Genomic DNA, 14,727 nt, shown 5'->3' with positions numbered 1-14,727 from the left:
GGAGCTACATGCGAACTAGGCAAACCGCTCACAGAAGAAAACACCGAACCGTGAAAGCTACAGAGGGAGGAGGAAAACGCAAGAAGGAAACAGGAAGAAGAAGACAAGAAACCAAACGAGATCGTAGCACGGTCAGAGAGCAAAGGAAAAGGTCGCGTGGCGACATACAGGTGGCTTAAGGCCTAACTCGGGGTAGAGGCCGTAGGGGCGGGGATGGTGGGGCGGCCTTAAGGGCGTATATACTACATGGTTTGAGCGGTTGCCTGCGGGCCTCCTCGTCTTCGTCCTATGCCCGTCCTGGCGATGAACTTTGCAACTGCTTCGAGACCTGCAAGGGAGCCAAACAGTGTGGGATCATTAATATTGGTGGAAAACTCACTAAGTATCCCCCTGTGTTCCGCCGTAGCGGAACAGGAGGTGGTTAAATGAAATATGGTCTCGTCCGATTCCCCGCAAGCGCACCTGGGTCGACGTCGTGATGGAATTGGGCGTGGTACTCTCCATAATGTCCATGCCCCGTGAGGTACTGCACGAGGCGACACTCGAGGTCCCTGCCCAGCTTACTGGTGTTAAAGATCGGGTGTAGCTTTAGGGCGGGGGGGCGGGGTATGTAGTATTTGGAGTTAATTCTGGATTCGGTGTGATCGTGCCACGCTTTCTTCCAAGATCGTACGGTCTTCCGTGTGGCTTGTTCTCTAGCCCACGTGATGGTGCGGTTGAATATAGGGGTCGGAGTAACTCTAGCTCCTTCGTTCGCCAGCCGGTCCGCTGTTTCGTTGCCTTCGACTCCGTTGTGCCCGGGCGTCCAGGTGATATGAATGGATCGTTCGGGGTGTCCCTCTACGAATGCCTTGGCGGCGGGGACGAAAACTCTGGAGGCGAACTGGCACGGGTGTCGAGATAGGTCGGCAATGGATCTAACAGCGGCTTGATTATCGCAGTATATTCGTATTTTACGATATCCTTGGATTTCGGCTATTTGTTTAGCTTTCATGAACGCTAAGAGAATTCCCAGCATTTCCGCATCGTATATGTTCGCTCGTGGTCCGATTCCAATCGACGACGATGACAAAGTCCTTTTTCCGGCTCGTATAACGTAGCCGACGCCGACTTTCCGAATGCCATTGGACACCGCCGCGTGCCCATCTGAATAGCCAAGAACGCTGGCATGACAATCTTCCAGTACGCTAATTTCGGATAGGATTTTGTCGCGGTATTCGTCGCGTTTGAGGCCGTCGGAGGTGTCCTTGATTTTGATTTGATCAGGGAACGGGATTGCTGGATTGGACGGGTGGTTGATATGCGTTGAGACGAACTCATGTGTGGGTGACTATGTGATGCAATGAAGTGGATGGGGGATTGTAAGCTCTTGGCCTTGTTAATCCTGTTGCTGTTAAGGGTAGGTGTATGCGTGTCCCATGACGCTGGGAGACGTTTAGCAACTTCGGATGACTTGGGGATGGTTCTAAGTTTAGCCGAGTAGTTCATGATAAGCTTCTGGCACGTGATGTGTATGGGCGGGATGGAGGCTAGGTGTTCAAGACAGGGGATAGGAGTGGTTTTGAAGGCTCCAAGAAGCCATCTCAGTCCTTGGTTCTGGACCTTCCTAAGCGGTTCGAGCAACGACTTCTGTCTGCGCCCCAGAAACCACAGAGGGGATCCATATGTAAGGATTGGGATGACGCAGGTGAGGTATAGGATGCGCGCGTGTTTGATGGTAAGTCCGCGCTGTGTGTTGGCTAGCATTCCTAGTCCAGCTATGATGGCTTTGGCTTTGTTGGTGGAGTTAGAGATATGCTCTTTGAACGTGAGCTTCCTATCTAAGTAGAATCCTAGCCAACGAATGCATCCTTGGGGCAGTATGGTATAGTTCTTGCCATTCAGGGTAAGATGAAGACTGGGGTTGGAAGAGTGGTTAGAGTGGCGGTAGAAATGTATTAAGTCAGACTTATCAATTTCAAATTCTAAGCCAAGTTGGGAGGCTGTGTGAGACACACAAGTGGCTATCCGCCGCATTGTAGCCACATTATACTCATGAGACTTCCCCCACGCCAAAATGGTGAAGTCGTCTATGTAGGCAAAGGACTGTGCGTGTGGGTCTTGTGCAGCAATGAGGAGTGGGGTGGAGTATAATGAGGATAAAATGGGGGATAGAGGAGAACCTTGGGGAATTCCCACAGGTGGGAGGGCTATAGGAGGGCAGAGGTGACCGTCCACTCTAAATTGTGCAGTTCTATGGCTGAGGTAAGATCTGAGCCAATTGCAAATTTGATTGGGGTACCCCATGCGATCCAGAGTGTAAATTAGCCTCCTGTGATCCACGTTGTTGAAGTATCCGGACACGTCCAGGGTGATAAGAGAGACCCTGTGGTTGGACTTCCAGTGAGTTTTGATGTCGTGGATCATGCATAACCCAGCGTCGGTGCAAGAGGTGATGTCTTTACCCCCAAACTGGCTGTGTGGGATGAGCGAGTGCTTGCCAGCCTCAAAGGTGATTCGAGTTGTGATAACCTTCTCTAGAAGTTTGGATAGCGTCTCTAGTAAAGCAATGGGACGATAGTTTTTGGGTAGGGACATGTCTTGGCAACGGGGCTTTGGGATGGGGGCAATGACGCAGTTACGCAGCACTGAGGGATGGTAGCCAATTCTCAAACAGAGGTTGAATAGGTTGACAAAGATACTAGTGTCGCACCAGAAGGCCCATTTGAGGAGCCTGTAGTTTGAGCCAAATGCGCCAGGGGAGGATTTGTTGGAAGTGCATTTGATGGCATTGGCAATTTCGTCTGTGGATATCTCCTGGAATGGGCGTTTGGTCATGGCCCTGATTCCTAGTGGGTGTAGAGATATATTAGGGTTGGCAATAGACGGAAAGAATTGCTTAGCCAGGTTTTCGGCTTTGTGGTGCGGGTGTGTGGCTGTGAGGCCTCCATCGGGGCTTTTGATCGGGGGCAGTAAGGACCGGCGCTTCCCCTGGAACCATTTGAGCGACTCGAAGACTTTGGACGTGCGGATTTCGGCGAGTATACGATCTCCGTGGCTTCGACGTGCGCGTCTGATGGCGCCGCGTAACGTTGAGCGAAGTTGTTCTCGGGTGCGGTTCTCGGGGTTATGTTTGAGATCGTTGAGCGCGCCTGAGCACTCGGCGTTCCACCATGGGGATCGCGGCGGTCCGTTACTTTTCTTTTCTTGTTGCCGTCGGGCATCGTTTTGATCGTCGCGGTTGACATGGCCTCCAGGATCGCCCCCGTGATCAAGTCGGCGTCTTCGGCGGTATTGGGATCTTCGGGGAGGTCAAATTTCTTGAGGGCTTTGGCGTATGCTTCGACCCATTTGTCCTCCCGCTTGGGGTCGATTGGCCTGTGCGACGTGAGAATCGCTTCTTCGACAGGTTCGTCTTGATCGAACGGCTGGATTGACCATGTGATGGCCATGTGGTCCGAGCCGCATGATCTGCCGGTCGATGGCGTGTCTACTTCCCAGTTGAAGTCGGGCCACGCCTCGACGGCCCTATTGTTAAGAAACGTAAGATCGATAATGGAGTTGGAAGCGGGGTTAGATGCAATGCGGGTGGGGTGCGAGGTGTGGTTCATAATTGTAAGATCGTTGAACTCAGCGTAATCTCTAAACTCCCTTTCCGTTTGGTTCGGGTGTCTGTTTTTCCATTTGGAACCGTCTAGGGCCCAGTCTGGGTGGTGGAGGTTGAAGTCGCCGGTGAGGATGAGAGGTCGATCGATAGGTATGATTTCGTTAGTGAGGTGATTTATGGTTTTGTGTGCCTCTTTTCCGTGTGCGTAGGCGTTGACGATGGTGAATTTGTGGTTGTCGAGGAAGAGGTCAACTGCGAGGATATCGCGGTGAGTCGGGACGCAGTTGGAGAATTGGGCATGAATGTTGCGCTCTTTTCGGATATAAATAGCGACGCTGGGCCCTTTTTCGTCGGTGAAGCCCGGAGGTATGATGCATGCAAAAAATTATTAGAGTTAGTGGTGCCATAAATATTATGAAGAGTGGGGTCGATGTTCTTTTGGGAGCCAATACGGCCCCACCAGATGTCCTGGAAAATAAAAATGTCAAAGTGCGCGTATAGGGGTTCGTTGAGCAGGGCGTGCATGCGCGGGTTGCAGCCTGCGACGTTAAGTTGGATGCAGTGTCTTTCAGTCATTGCGGTTTGCGGACCGGTTAGCAACAATTTGCGTGATGGGGCGTCGGAATTCGGACATCTTGGGGCAATCGGGGGTATTGAAGCGATGGCCGTGGAGGCTGCAGGATGTGCAGTAAATGCATTCGCACGGGTTGCCTTTGCCGTCACGGATGCAGCGAGGGCAGTTGTCCGCGTTGTGTTCTTCGGTTGTGTGGTTGTTACGTCCGCATTTGTGGCAGCGGGGTTTTTTGGTTCGGCATTGGCGTTCGGTGTGTCCGTAGCGGACGCATTTCGAGCAGGTTTGGAGTAGGGGTTTTGGGTTGAACTTCTTGATTTCGCATTTCCTGCCGTAAATGTATAGGGTAGGTGAGCTCATTAGACGGGCCGAGGTGAGACCTCCTGCGTCTTCGAAGGCAAACGAGACAGTAGAGGCATTGCGTCCCTCGGCTTGTAATCGCGCGGGGTCTGCTAGCCAGTCGGGTGCGAGGGTAAGTTTGACTGAGCCAAATTTGGCGGAGTCAGGGAAGGCTTCGTTGAGGAGCTGTGTTAGCTCCTCGCGGTTGCGCATGCGTTGCAGTGAGCCGCCCATCCCGGTGGGGACGTTTGTGACGACTAGTCTGCTCCATGGGACCTCAGGTCCGAAATCGTACTCAGGGAGTCGTAGACGATCCATGAGCAGTGGGATGGCGTTTTCAATCGCCGTGACGGAGACATTATTAGAGAAGGAAAGGTGGAGGCTTGCCTTTAGTGACCACCGGACTCTGGTGAGTCTGCCCTTGCCGAGGTTGCGGTTTGCGGCATCAAGGCATTCCCGCATGGCCACGAATATGCTTTCGGGGTTAGGTTGGGTGACGGGTAAAGTTTTGAAGCGAACGACAAAATTCTTGTCGTCGCTCTGTGCGGGCGCCGGTTTGGCGATGTCCCTCTTGATGGCAGCGGCAATGTTAGAGGCTTTGACCTCCGGGGCTTTGGCTGGCGCCTTCGCCGCGACATTGGCAAAGCTGGGGCGCGATTGTGAAGGGTTGGCGGTTGGGGCAGGATTTGAGTTGGGTGTGGTTTGTTTCTAGACGTGCTCGTTTGTGCAGTGTGTACCTGCGGCGATTTGCCTTCGAGCTTGTCTAGTCGGGACTTGATGTCGTCGAGCTGCCCCATCTTGGTTAAAATCGCCTGGAGCATGGATTGGGTGGGATCGGCAATGGTTGGGTGTGTTGGTGCTGGTGGGTTGGTGTAACCTCCCCACTCGCCTGGTTTAGCGTCGGTTCCCCAGCAGATTTCAGTGGTTAGGGGGTTGGGTTGGTTCGGGCCGGGTTCGGGTTCGCCCATGTATGTGTCTTCCTCTTCGTCTTGCTTCATCGGTGATTCTGGACGACTTGGTCCTGCTTCCGTGCCGTTGTAAAGCGCGTTTTCGGCGATTGAAGAGATTTGGTTGCCGAGTTTTTCGATTTTTTGAATGAAGGCATTGGTGCTGCTCGTTTCTTCGTCGGTATTATCGTATAGTTGCCTGTTCTCGATAATGTTGGCGATGGCTTGGTTGGTGATGGTATAGTATTTGATGCAGCGCTCGAGGGCTTCGTTGTCGGGGTAGCCTCCAGCCTCGAGGCGTTTGAACCAGTGTAGTTCTTGACTGCTGAAGACCCAGTCTTCCATTGGAGTAACTTGTCTTTCGGTGGGTCTCGTGCGGTTTCGGGTGGGGGTAGTGGATCCTGGCCTGGATATGGCCTCCATTTCAACAGGTGCGATCCTGGGGGGGCTATGGATGGGTTCATCGTCCAACGTATATTCCGTGAGTTGCGCCAGCGCCGCGCCGGCATCTCTAACCTGTTCGGACTCTTGTGAGGAGCTGATGACCAGTGTGATGCCGGCGTTTGCGACGCCAGGGCTTCTCGGCGGGCTTGCGACGAGAGGAACTGTAGGGGGTGGGCTAAGGGTGTAGTCCGAAATGCGGTCAATTACGGCTAGCGCGCTGGCGACTGCCTCTTGTGTGCCTCCACTAGGGATGGCAGAGAATGGGTTTTTGTGTGCAGGCTTACGATTGGGAACGTTGGCTATTTTTCTAGGTTTTTTGTCGGAGTCATCGGAGGCGTAAATAGATATGGAGTCATTAGAGTCGTTGTTTTTGGGTTTTTTGATAACTTTTCTAACAGTCGGGTATTCAGATGCGATATCGTGTTCGTGTATGCCAGTCAAGTCAGAGGTAGAGCGAGTAGAACGACGCAAAATGTTCGAAAAGCGCGAACTAATGCCTTTGCCCTTGGGCTCAGGATTGTCGGTCATGGTGGTCGTCGTCGTCACGTGTCACGTCACGTGACTTATTGCTCGTGCTTCCCCCTTGACCATGGATGTACAAGCAGCATTCTCTCAATTGAGCTCTATTAGTGCTCAGAAAGATAAATCAACCGCATACTCTGAGCTCCTGCAAAACATCTTGAATTTGCCCCAAGATCAGATCCCCGCTGCGCTCCTTACATATGTTGGCCTCATTGTCAATCGTGACCAGCCGGGCATTGTCGTCGCACGACAAGTACTCTCTGAACTAGCTGGGGCCCTTGAAAAGAACAAAGTTGAAGATAGGGAAGCGCGTAAGAAAGTAATTCAAGATGTTCTGGATACTTTGCAACCGAGGTTAGTTAGTTATGAGGAACAGGTAAGCCACATGATATTCTATGGCTGAATGTGACAAGTGCGAATAAAGATTATAGACGGCCGCACTGCGACTTCAAATGGCCTCTTTGTTGGAAGAAGAAGAGGAATGGGTCGAAGCAGCACGCGTCCTGATGGGCATCTCTCTTGACTCTGGTCATAGGTCAGTGTCCAGTTCTAAAGGTGTAGCGCGGAATAGATTAAACCCTATTTCAGGCAGGTCTCATCCGAGGAGAAGCTCCAAATTTACATTCGCATTGTTCGGCTACTTCTTGAAGAAGGAGAACATGCCCAAGCCGACACATACTGCAAACGCGCTGCGCTACTTATTCCCAGCACCAGTAACCGGGAGCTCCAGCTTTCCTTCAAACTTAGCCAAGCACGTATTGCAGATTTCAATAGGCGATTCTATGACGCCGCTTTGCGTTACAACGAGTTGAGCTGGGTTCCAGAGCTTGATGAAGACGATCGAGCCAATGCTCTCAGTGCTGCCGTGACTTGCGCTGTACTTGATCCCGCGGGTCCTAAACGATCCCGACTTCTTGCCACTCTTTTCCGTGACGAACGAGCACCCTCACTAGAGAACTATACCATCCTCAAGAAGATGTTCAACGAACACATCATCCGCCCCGACGAAGTCAAGGGCTTTGAGGCCACCCTAAAACCACATCATCTGGCTCGAGTAGCACAATCCCAAAACGATAAACTGGCGGCACGCAAAGCCGCAGCGGACAATGACGGCGACACAGACATGACCGATGCCGACACACCACAAAGTACACGCACTGGGCCTACTACGGTGCTCGACAAGGCCGTGCTCGAGCACAATTTGCTTTCCGCGTCCAAGATATACAATAACATCACGTTTGCCGGCTTGGGAGCGTTGCTGGATCTTGCGCCTGCTGCCGCAGAGACTATGGCTCGGCGGATGATTGGAGAAGGCCGGCTACATGCGTCGATCGACCAAGTGGCCAAATTAATTTCATTTGATCATACGCATGATGCCCGCCAGGACGATGCTGCTGGAGGTGCTGGGGGTTTGGGAGACGTGGTACAGGAAGTCGAAGATACTGGGGCGCCGGAAACAGATAAATGGGACCTGCAAATCCGCAAGTCGGCTTCCAGTGTATGTTGGTCATCGCTGGGTTTTATCCTCTACTCACATCATATTCAAGGTCGAATCGATTGTCCAATACCTGCGAGAGAAACAACTCGTTTCTGTTTCTTAATTTCGCCGTTCCTCTAGTCAAGACCCCGGTTCATAAAATAATTGATTAGTGATTGTTATCGTGACAGAGCAATCCGTGCGTTGAAAGTCCATACTAAGTAAACATGAATGGCCAACTAAATATTTATACAATATGCACGAACCGAGGCCCCACTGAGAAATTCCTAACTAACGCAAAGACCGAGGGCAATAATAGACGAAGGCTTAACGAAACAATTATTGTTGGTGTTGTTGGTGTTGGCCCTCGACCTTGCGTTTTTTGCGAAGTTTTTCTCGTTCGCGCTTGGATTCGTATTCATGCCACTCTCCTTCAATTGTCGCAAGCCTGTGTTGCAAACGTTAGACGCTACACTTTTCCCCCTAAATAGTCATAGCTTACCCAACAGGTTTCTCAGGGGGTGGGTCCTCGGAGACAAAGTAAGGTGCTTGTAAAGCTTGAACGGCGGTAGCCCGTTTATTCGGATCGTATGCAAGTAATAGCTCTGCAAGGTCCAAGGCAGCAGGAGAGAGATATCTGACAAATTGCATGGTTAGCAATCGGGGCATAGAATCGGTTGTCCGTCCACTCACTTGTTGAAGATGGATCGGAAATGGCTTTTGACAGGCTCCGTAGGCTTGACGAGTTCAAACCATGGCATGTCGGTTAGGCCTGGCCACATTTCAATATTGGGAGTGCCCATTATGCGAGCAATGGCATCCAATTGGTGGATCTCGTCGTTGCCTTGAAACGCTGGCTTGGTAGTGAACAGTTCCAGCATAATACAGCTACCAATAATGCAGGGTTAAATGTAAATTTCCTCATGGAATAGCAAATAAAGTGAGCTTACCCAGCACTCCACATGTCCACTTCCGGCCCATAGACAGTTGCACCCAACAACAACTCAGGAGGGCGATACCACAGTGTAATCACACGGTTCGTGTAATCGCTCCGCCTTCGTTTGGAGTAAAATCTAGCCAATCCAAAGTCCGCCAGTTTCAGTTCGCCATAGTTATTGAGCAAAATGTTGGACCCCTTCATATCGCGGTGTATCACGCTCTTCTGGTGCAGGTACGCGAGACCAGAAAGCATCTGGGCGCATAGCGATTTGAGGTGAGCTGGGGTAAACGTGAACTGAGTTTGAGAGAGAACGCCGGTAAGATCGTGGTCCATATATTCAAAGACCATGAACACATTCCCTAATTCAAGCGTCAGCGCCCTTGCACCGAGGTGGACAAGTAAATCCAAGTACCTTTCGAGACCATCATTTCGTGCAAGTTGATCACGTTCTCGTGTCTCAGGGATTGCAGTAGCTTGATCTCACGCATGGCCGTGACCGGAAATCCGTCCTTTTCCCCTTCCATTCGAATGCGTTTGAGCGCAACTCGAGCATCGGGGTTGGCTAAAGAACGGGCCTTGTACACTTTGCCAAATGTACCTTCCCCAACTTGGCATATGATCTGGTATTCCGAAGCCGTCTTTGGAATATTGGGAGGTCGCCTAGGAATCGTGCTAGAAGACGATGCAACCGCTCGTAAGACCTTGTTTTCGGGCGCGAAAGCTGGGGAGGTTTGTGTGGATATCCGAATTGGAGTGGTGGTGCCTCCAGTGTTGTTAGGGACCGCGGGTGAAGACCCAGGTGCTGAGGAGGGGGGCATGGGACCAGGGGGCATGGATGCTGCTGTCTTGTAATCTTCATCTCTGGCAACTCGCGCAAGACTGGGCGTAATCGGGGCTTGCTGTGTGGAAGTGAATGTAGACTTGGGCGAAGTAGATACAGAGGGGCCTGGGACCCCGTTCAACCTCCGCTGGGGAGATAAATCGGCCACAGGTGGTACCCCGGATGTCGAATGATCCTTGGCTGGAATAAACTCCGATTTTTGTGATCCTGGGGGTAAAGTCAAACCAGAGTCCTTGTCTTTCACTGGGGGTACCAAATTTGTAGACCTGGAACTCGATTCGGCCCCTCCTGGTGCTTCTTCGTCGTCCTCGTCACCAGGGAAGAACATTTTTACGGTCCTACTGGGTGCCTTGCTTTGTTGAACCTTGAGAGTTATTGGAGAAGTCGTTAATGGCTTGTTGGGAGAAACTACGGCGACATCGGGATGACTGTTAATTTGAGGTTGAGAAACTTGAGCCATAGAACGTGGACCCGTTGGTATCGTACTGGTTGGAAGATGTAGACCGTTAGCCAGAGCAGCTGTAATTTCGGCTGCAGGTGTGTCGGTTTCAGGAGCCAAGGCACGGGACATCGCATTGGGCGCCCGGAACTACAGAATATTAGCTCGAATCAGAATAACATACAACACAATCTTACTGAAACTGGCGATGAGGGGGGTCTTGGTTTTTGCTGGTTGAAACCATTTAGGCGCTGAGGTGCGGTTGGCGAATTCTCAAGCGCCTTGCTACGAGATGACTCTGGCAAACGATGAACTGGTCGCTTTGCAGCCTCGGTACGACGCCTCTCGCTCTCGCCACTATCGCTACGGCTCCTTGTTGATGCGGTTGAAACACTGCGTCTCCGGGAGTGTTGGCGTAAGGAATCGGCCGACCGGTCTCTTCGAACTCGCTTGTCTGACGCAACATAGTCATTTCCCCCGCGCTGGTTTTTGCGTTTTTTATTGCGATAATCCCATCTGTCGGGGCTACGACTTCGGGGTCTATTGATGGCCGTTCGCCGCCGGCCCGGAGAACGCGAGCGAGAGCGGGAGCGGGAGTCCAATGAACGTGATGAGATAGAACGAGAGCGCGAACGAGAGCGCGATGGAGTCCGTGTTCGGTGCCAGGACCGAGCAGGAGACCTGGACTTGGATCTGGAAGGCGTCCTCGAAATCGATCGCACGGGCGAGCGAGAACGGTCCGTTTTGCGGGATGGTGAAGGAGAATAGGAGCTATGGCGTCTCTTGCTTACTCCACGAGGTTCGGCAGGCGGAGAATAAGCTGATCGCTCTGTCCATTTTCTGTTGATACTAGAATGATAGTCGCATCAGTAAGATTAGCCAAAGATAGATGTTGTTTCAGACAAAGAAAAAAAAACTTACATTGTACGTCGCTGAGGAGTCGGATTCTTGTCTCTCCGTTCAGTAAAACGGTGGCTACTATCTCGGTCACGACGAACTTGACGCTCACGCCACCCTTCCCCCACGCGGCTGGGACCTCCATTCTGGTGACGTCTGCTACTTGTATAGTCGCTATCATGAACATCACGCCAGCTTGTACTGGTATGATGGGATGACCGATTGTATACCTTTGCTTGGGGGATATGGGTACGGGGTGGTGGAGAATGACGGGACTCATACCCACGGGCAGCGTTTGCACTTTTGCTATTTTCTCGGGTCCACCCCTCTGACGCTGTCCATGTCCGGTCGCCCATACCAGCGGACGGTTCTGGGCGTGGTTCTTCCGGTTTGGAGGACCATGATTCACCCCGTTTGGCAACGGCATCTCGTGGTATCCACTCACGACTTTCATGTCGGAGCGATGAATCTGGACGATCGATGCGTGAGTGGTGGGGGCGCGACATGGTGCGATGGTAGGAGGAACTAGAGCCGTTGGGACGGTGAGGGGTGTAGATGGGGCGGGTAGAATGGTCGTGGCTTGATTCAAGATCGTCGATTGGGGCATCCTTTTGATATTGGTCGCGGGTGGTATGCCAATGGTGTTCGCTCACACGGCGGCGCTCCCAGGGCTGAGGATCCGTGGTGTAGTGGTCAGGCGTACGGCGCAGGTGTTCGCGGGGCAGTGAGTGGGAACCATGTTCGTACGCAAGGTGGTCGCGTCGGTACTCGTCGGGCTCTGCTCGTGCCCGCTTACGACTTGACGACTCCCAGCTCTCGTCCATGACAAGCACAGTGTGTAAGAGGTGAGAGGGGCGTGTGCTCTTCTTGCTTTTCTCAGAATCGAGCAGTTGGCGTGGTTGGCTGCCACGGGGCGAAAGAAGTTCCTGACTAGTGACAAGCTGATATAAATTTGTGGGTCATTCGTTGAGTAGTAGAGTCTCTGGATACAAGCCATTAGTTAAGAAACTCTCAAAAAGGTTCAAAGTATGAGGATGGCTACTAACCTTGCTCCGTAAACTTTGAGGAATAAAGGTAAATAACAAAGTGCGTATACACATATAAGCATGCTTGCCAACCTATAAATTAGCATGTTCACATACCTGATGTAGTATGTTATATTAATTATCCCTCAAATTTCCTATCCTCCTTCCTAAATCTTGGATATCTTCCACTTTAGTCGACGACGCGATGTGGAAGGCTTGGGAGTACTGTGATGATCCCATTGGCGCCCGGTCTGCGTTCTCTCAGTTACCAATTGTCCGGCGCTTGGCCCGAGAAGCCGATCCGAGTATTGGAAATAGAATTCCACATTTCAGTCGAGACCCAACAGCTTAAAATACATGGTACAGGTGTGGGATAGCGCAAGAAGCAGGGAGATACTAAATTCGCAGTCTTGGCAAACGTTTATTGTGTAGGACATTCTATCCCTTCGGCCAAGTCAGGGATACGACCTGTCGCTTGTAACATTCGAAGGGTAGCAATCATTTCCGCTCGGCCAAACAACGACGGGTGTTCGTTCGACTCTGCATTTTGCTGCAATATGTCATCCGAGTTTTGAATATGGCTCTTTCTCTTGTTCCCAGCTTTGGGTTCGAATATCTAGCGGAACGAATGGTTAGAGCATTCTCGAAATATCGTTGTAGACCTTACTTTAATAGTATCATCGATGCCGCTAACCGCGACTATCGGTAAGAAAGGATGACCTTCAATTACATTCACTACGCTTCCATCACCTAAGATTAGGACAGTCAAAATATAGGTTCATACTATGTCCACAGCGCACACGTACCCTCCCAGATTCCCAATAATCGACCACTCTTCTTGTTCCATAAAAACCAGTTTCCATCATCTGAGCCAGAAGTAACAAACTCGTCACTTTTACCCAGAAAGTTGACTGGTATATGGGTGCTACATGAAATAGATCCGTGTTTGCGATGCATACACCCACTCACCGTCCTTTACCGTCCGTACATTGGCTGCGCCCCTATACTCGCTTCTGGGAAGTATAATAGCATGATTTCCGTAAGAGCTTCCACTTTGCAATGGCATTTCTTCGTCGTCTTCATCTGAGCTGTCATATTCCTCTTCAGATTCCTCTTCGGGGTTTTGATTCGACTCTTCGTCGTCATTTGTCGATCCGCAAGTACTGGACTCTGAAGACTTTAACCGGGCGCTGTTAGCATCTCGACGTTCCAGAGAGTCGTTGTTCGGAACAATCGACGTTTGTCTTGGAGTAGACTCGGACGGTGTATCATAGATAGAGTATCGGTAGACCTAGCGAAAATTGCTTTGATCCCGTCTCTCAGAAAACTGGTAACCATACTCACAGCATCCCCTGAATACGCTGGGTTTACAAAAGCATGAGTTTGATTACACAGACCCGACGCTGACAAGAGACGCACACAATAGAACCTAATGGTTGGCTTGGTAAGTCGACTGTAGCCACGGGGCGTACGTAAAACTCGCCTCATCTCCATTCGACCTAGCCATCCGGGCGCCGGTTACATGCGCACCACGATCGTGCGCTTCTCGTTCAGCGTCTCTTCCAAATCGGGCAACACAAGCCACTAAATCTTGACCTTTTACGCCAGTATCCCCACGTTCATCCTTGAGATCCCTACCCACCATACGGCGGTCAAAGAGATGTCCCTAATTGTAATCGGATTTGAGAGTCATAATCATTTAATTTAATAAGTGGAACTTGCATGTTTGCTTTCCCCTGCGACGACAAAGTACCAGGGAGTAAGTGGCGAAGACCCCAATGCGCTAAGTGCATGCGAAGTCTTAACCAAGGGCGGTGGACAACGTGGGCATGTATGTGGAGTCCGTAAATCGTGTTGCCTCACCGTACGGTCCTGCAGACTCTCGTTGTTATTAAAGTGATATAGTTGGATAAAACATGTCTTACTCCTGCGACCGTTAGAAAGGTGCTCTGACTTTGCTCCGTTGCAATTCGTTTCACTTCCTTCGTGTGGCACTTAAACAAATGTAATCTCGCCTCTGCTCCAGCTTCGTTCCGCCCATACCCGCGGTTAGGCATATTGGTACCGCCCGCCCTCTCAATGTCGAATACCCGTACAGTGGAGTCTCTTGCACATGTTCCGACCAAGGATGAATTCGGCGCTAACTGTTTCGCAGCGAATACATTATTTGTGTGACCCGTCTTGATCGCGTTAACACAGCGAAGATTCAGGCAGTTGTCCTGTGCGTCTAGTGGCAGAGGTTGCGCAAGTTCATGGCGCGGGTCGTGCTTCCAGACTAGGAGTCGTGTGTCGTCACCCGATGAAAAGAGGAGTTCACCGTCGGAGCTCCAGGACATGGCATTTACGCACCTGTGATGGTCCTATTAGTGAGAACAACCAAGGCGAACTGGTGTCTTTAGTATGCTTGCCCTGTGTGGCCATAAACCGTATCAGTCTGGATATTTTCATACCCAAGGACCGATACTTCGTCTAGGGACTCCCAGAGACGGTCTGAACCTAGCAGGGTGTATCTGTGCTTTAAGGTACCCCTCATATCACGGGCTTTGGTGTACACAGACATGCTGAAGCAGCATCGATTGGATGAAAGATCCCAGTGTTTACTAGAATATATTAGTCGGAAGGGACCTTGTTATAGTTCTGGTTGATTGTGTCCGCATCACGTGAAAGGGGACCGAGAGAAGTCACAAACTATCCTGGTA

General features: G+C 51.2%; 4 protein-coding genes across 4 annotated transcripts; 1 reads left to right on the top strand and 3 right to left on the bottom strand.

Annotated features, from left to right (window-relative positions):
- Positions 1 to 421: 421 nt before the first annotated feature.
- RhiXN_04425 (Reverse transcriptase (RNA-dependent DNA polymerase)) lies at positions 422 to 6,415 on the bottom strand (the record flags this gene model as incomplete). The annotated part of the gene is made up of 6 exons (XM_043324242.1): positions 422 to 1,278; positions 1,332 to 2,970; positions 3,027 to 3,921; positions 4,047 to 4,485; positions 4,538 to 5,142; positions 5,211 to 6,415. 6 exons carry the CDS (start codon positions 6,413 to 6,415, stop codon positions 422 to 424), a joined length of 5,640 nt encoding a protein of 1,879 aa, XP_043176661.1.
- A 61-nt stretch (positions 6,416 to 6,476) lies between these two features.
- On the top strand, positions 6,477 to 8,010 carry RhiXN_04424 (COP9 signalosome complex subunit 4; the record flags this gene model as incomplete). Its single annotated transcript, XM_043324241.1, has 4 exons — positions 6,477 to 6,785; positions 6,841 to 6,944; positions 6,998 to 7,907; positions 7,957 to 8,010. 4 exons carry the CDS (start codon positions 6,477 to 6,479, stop codon positions 8,008 to 8,010), a joined length of 1,377 nt encoding a protein of 458 aa, XP_043176660.1.
- A 215-nt stretch (positions 8,011 to 8,225) lies between these two features.
- RhiXN_04423 (Cdc2-related kinase, arginine/serine-rich) lies at positions 8,226 to 11,827 on the bottom strand (the record flags this gene model as incomplete). The annotated part of the gene is made up of 7 exons (XM_043324240.1): positions 8,226 to 8,334; positions 8,389 to 8,523; positions 8,580 to 8,774; positions 8,837 to 9,185; positions 9,239 to 10,256; positions 10,304 to 10,946; positions 11,028 to 11,827. 7 exons carry the CDS (start codon positions 11,825 to 11,827, stop codon positions 8,226 to 8,228), a joined length of 3,249 nt encoding a protein of 1,082 aa, XP_043176659.1.
- A 622-nt stretch (positions 11,828 to 12,449) lies between these two features.
- Positions 12,450 to 14,364, bottom strand: RhiXN_04422 (histone acetyltransferase SAGA, TRRAP/TRA1 component, PI-3 kinase superfamily TRA1 protein; the record flags this gene model as incomplete). Its single annotated transcript, XM_043324239.1, has 8 exons — positions 12,450 to 12,644; positions 12,696 to 12,778; positions 12,835 to 12,939; positions 12,998 to 13,319; positions 13,373 to 13,457; positions 13,501 to 13,694; positions 13,892 to 13,900; positions 13,954 to 14,364. 8 exons carry the CDS (start codon positions 14,362 to 14,364, stop codon positions 12,450 to 12,452), a joined length of 1,404 nt encoding a protein of 467 aa, XP_043176658.1.
- Between the last annotated feature and the right edge of the window lie 363 nt (positions 14,365 to 14,727).

The sequence above is a fragment of the Rhizoctonia solani genome, chromosome 1 (assembly GCF_016906535.1).
Source record: "Rhizoctonia solani chromosome 1, complete sequence".
In the NCBI taxonomy this organism is placed as follows: domain Eukaryota; kingdom Fungi; phylum Basidiomycota; class Agaricomycetes; order Cantharellales; family Ceratobasidiaceae; genus Rhizoctonia; species Rhizoctonia solani.
Note: the sequence above shows the minus strand (reverse complement) of the source record. Positions and strands in the feature narration are given on the sequence as shown.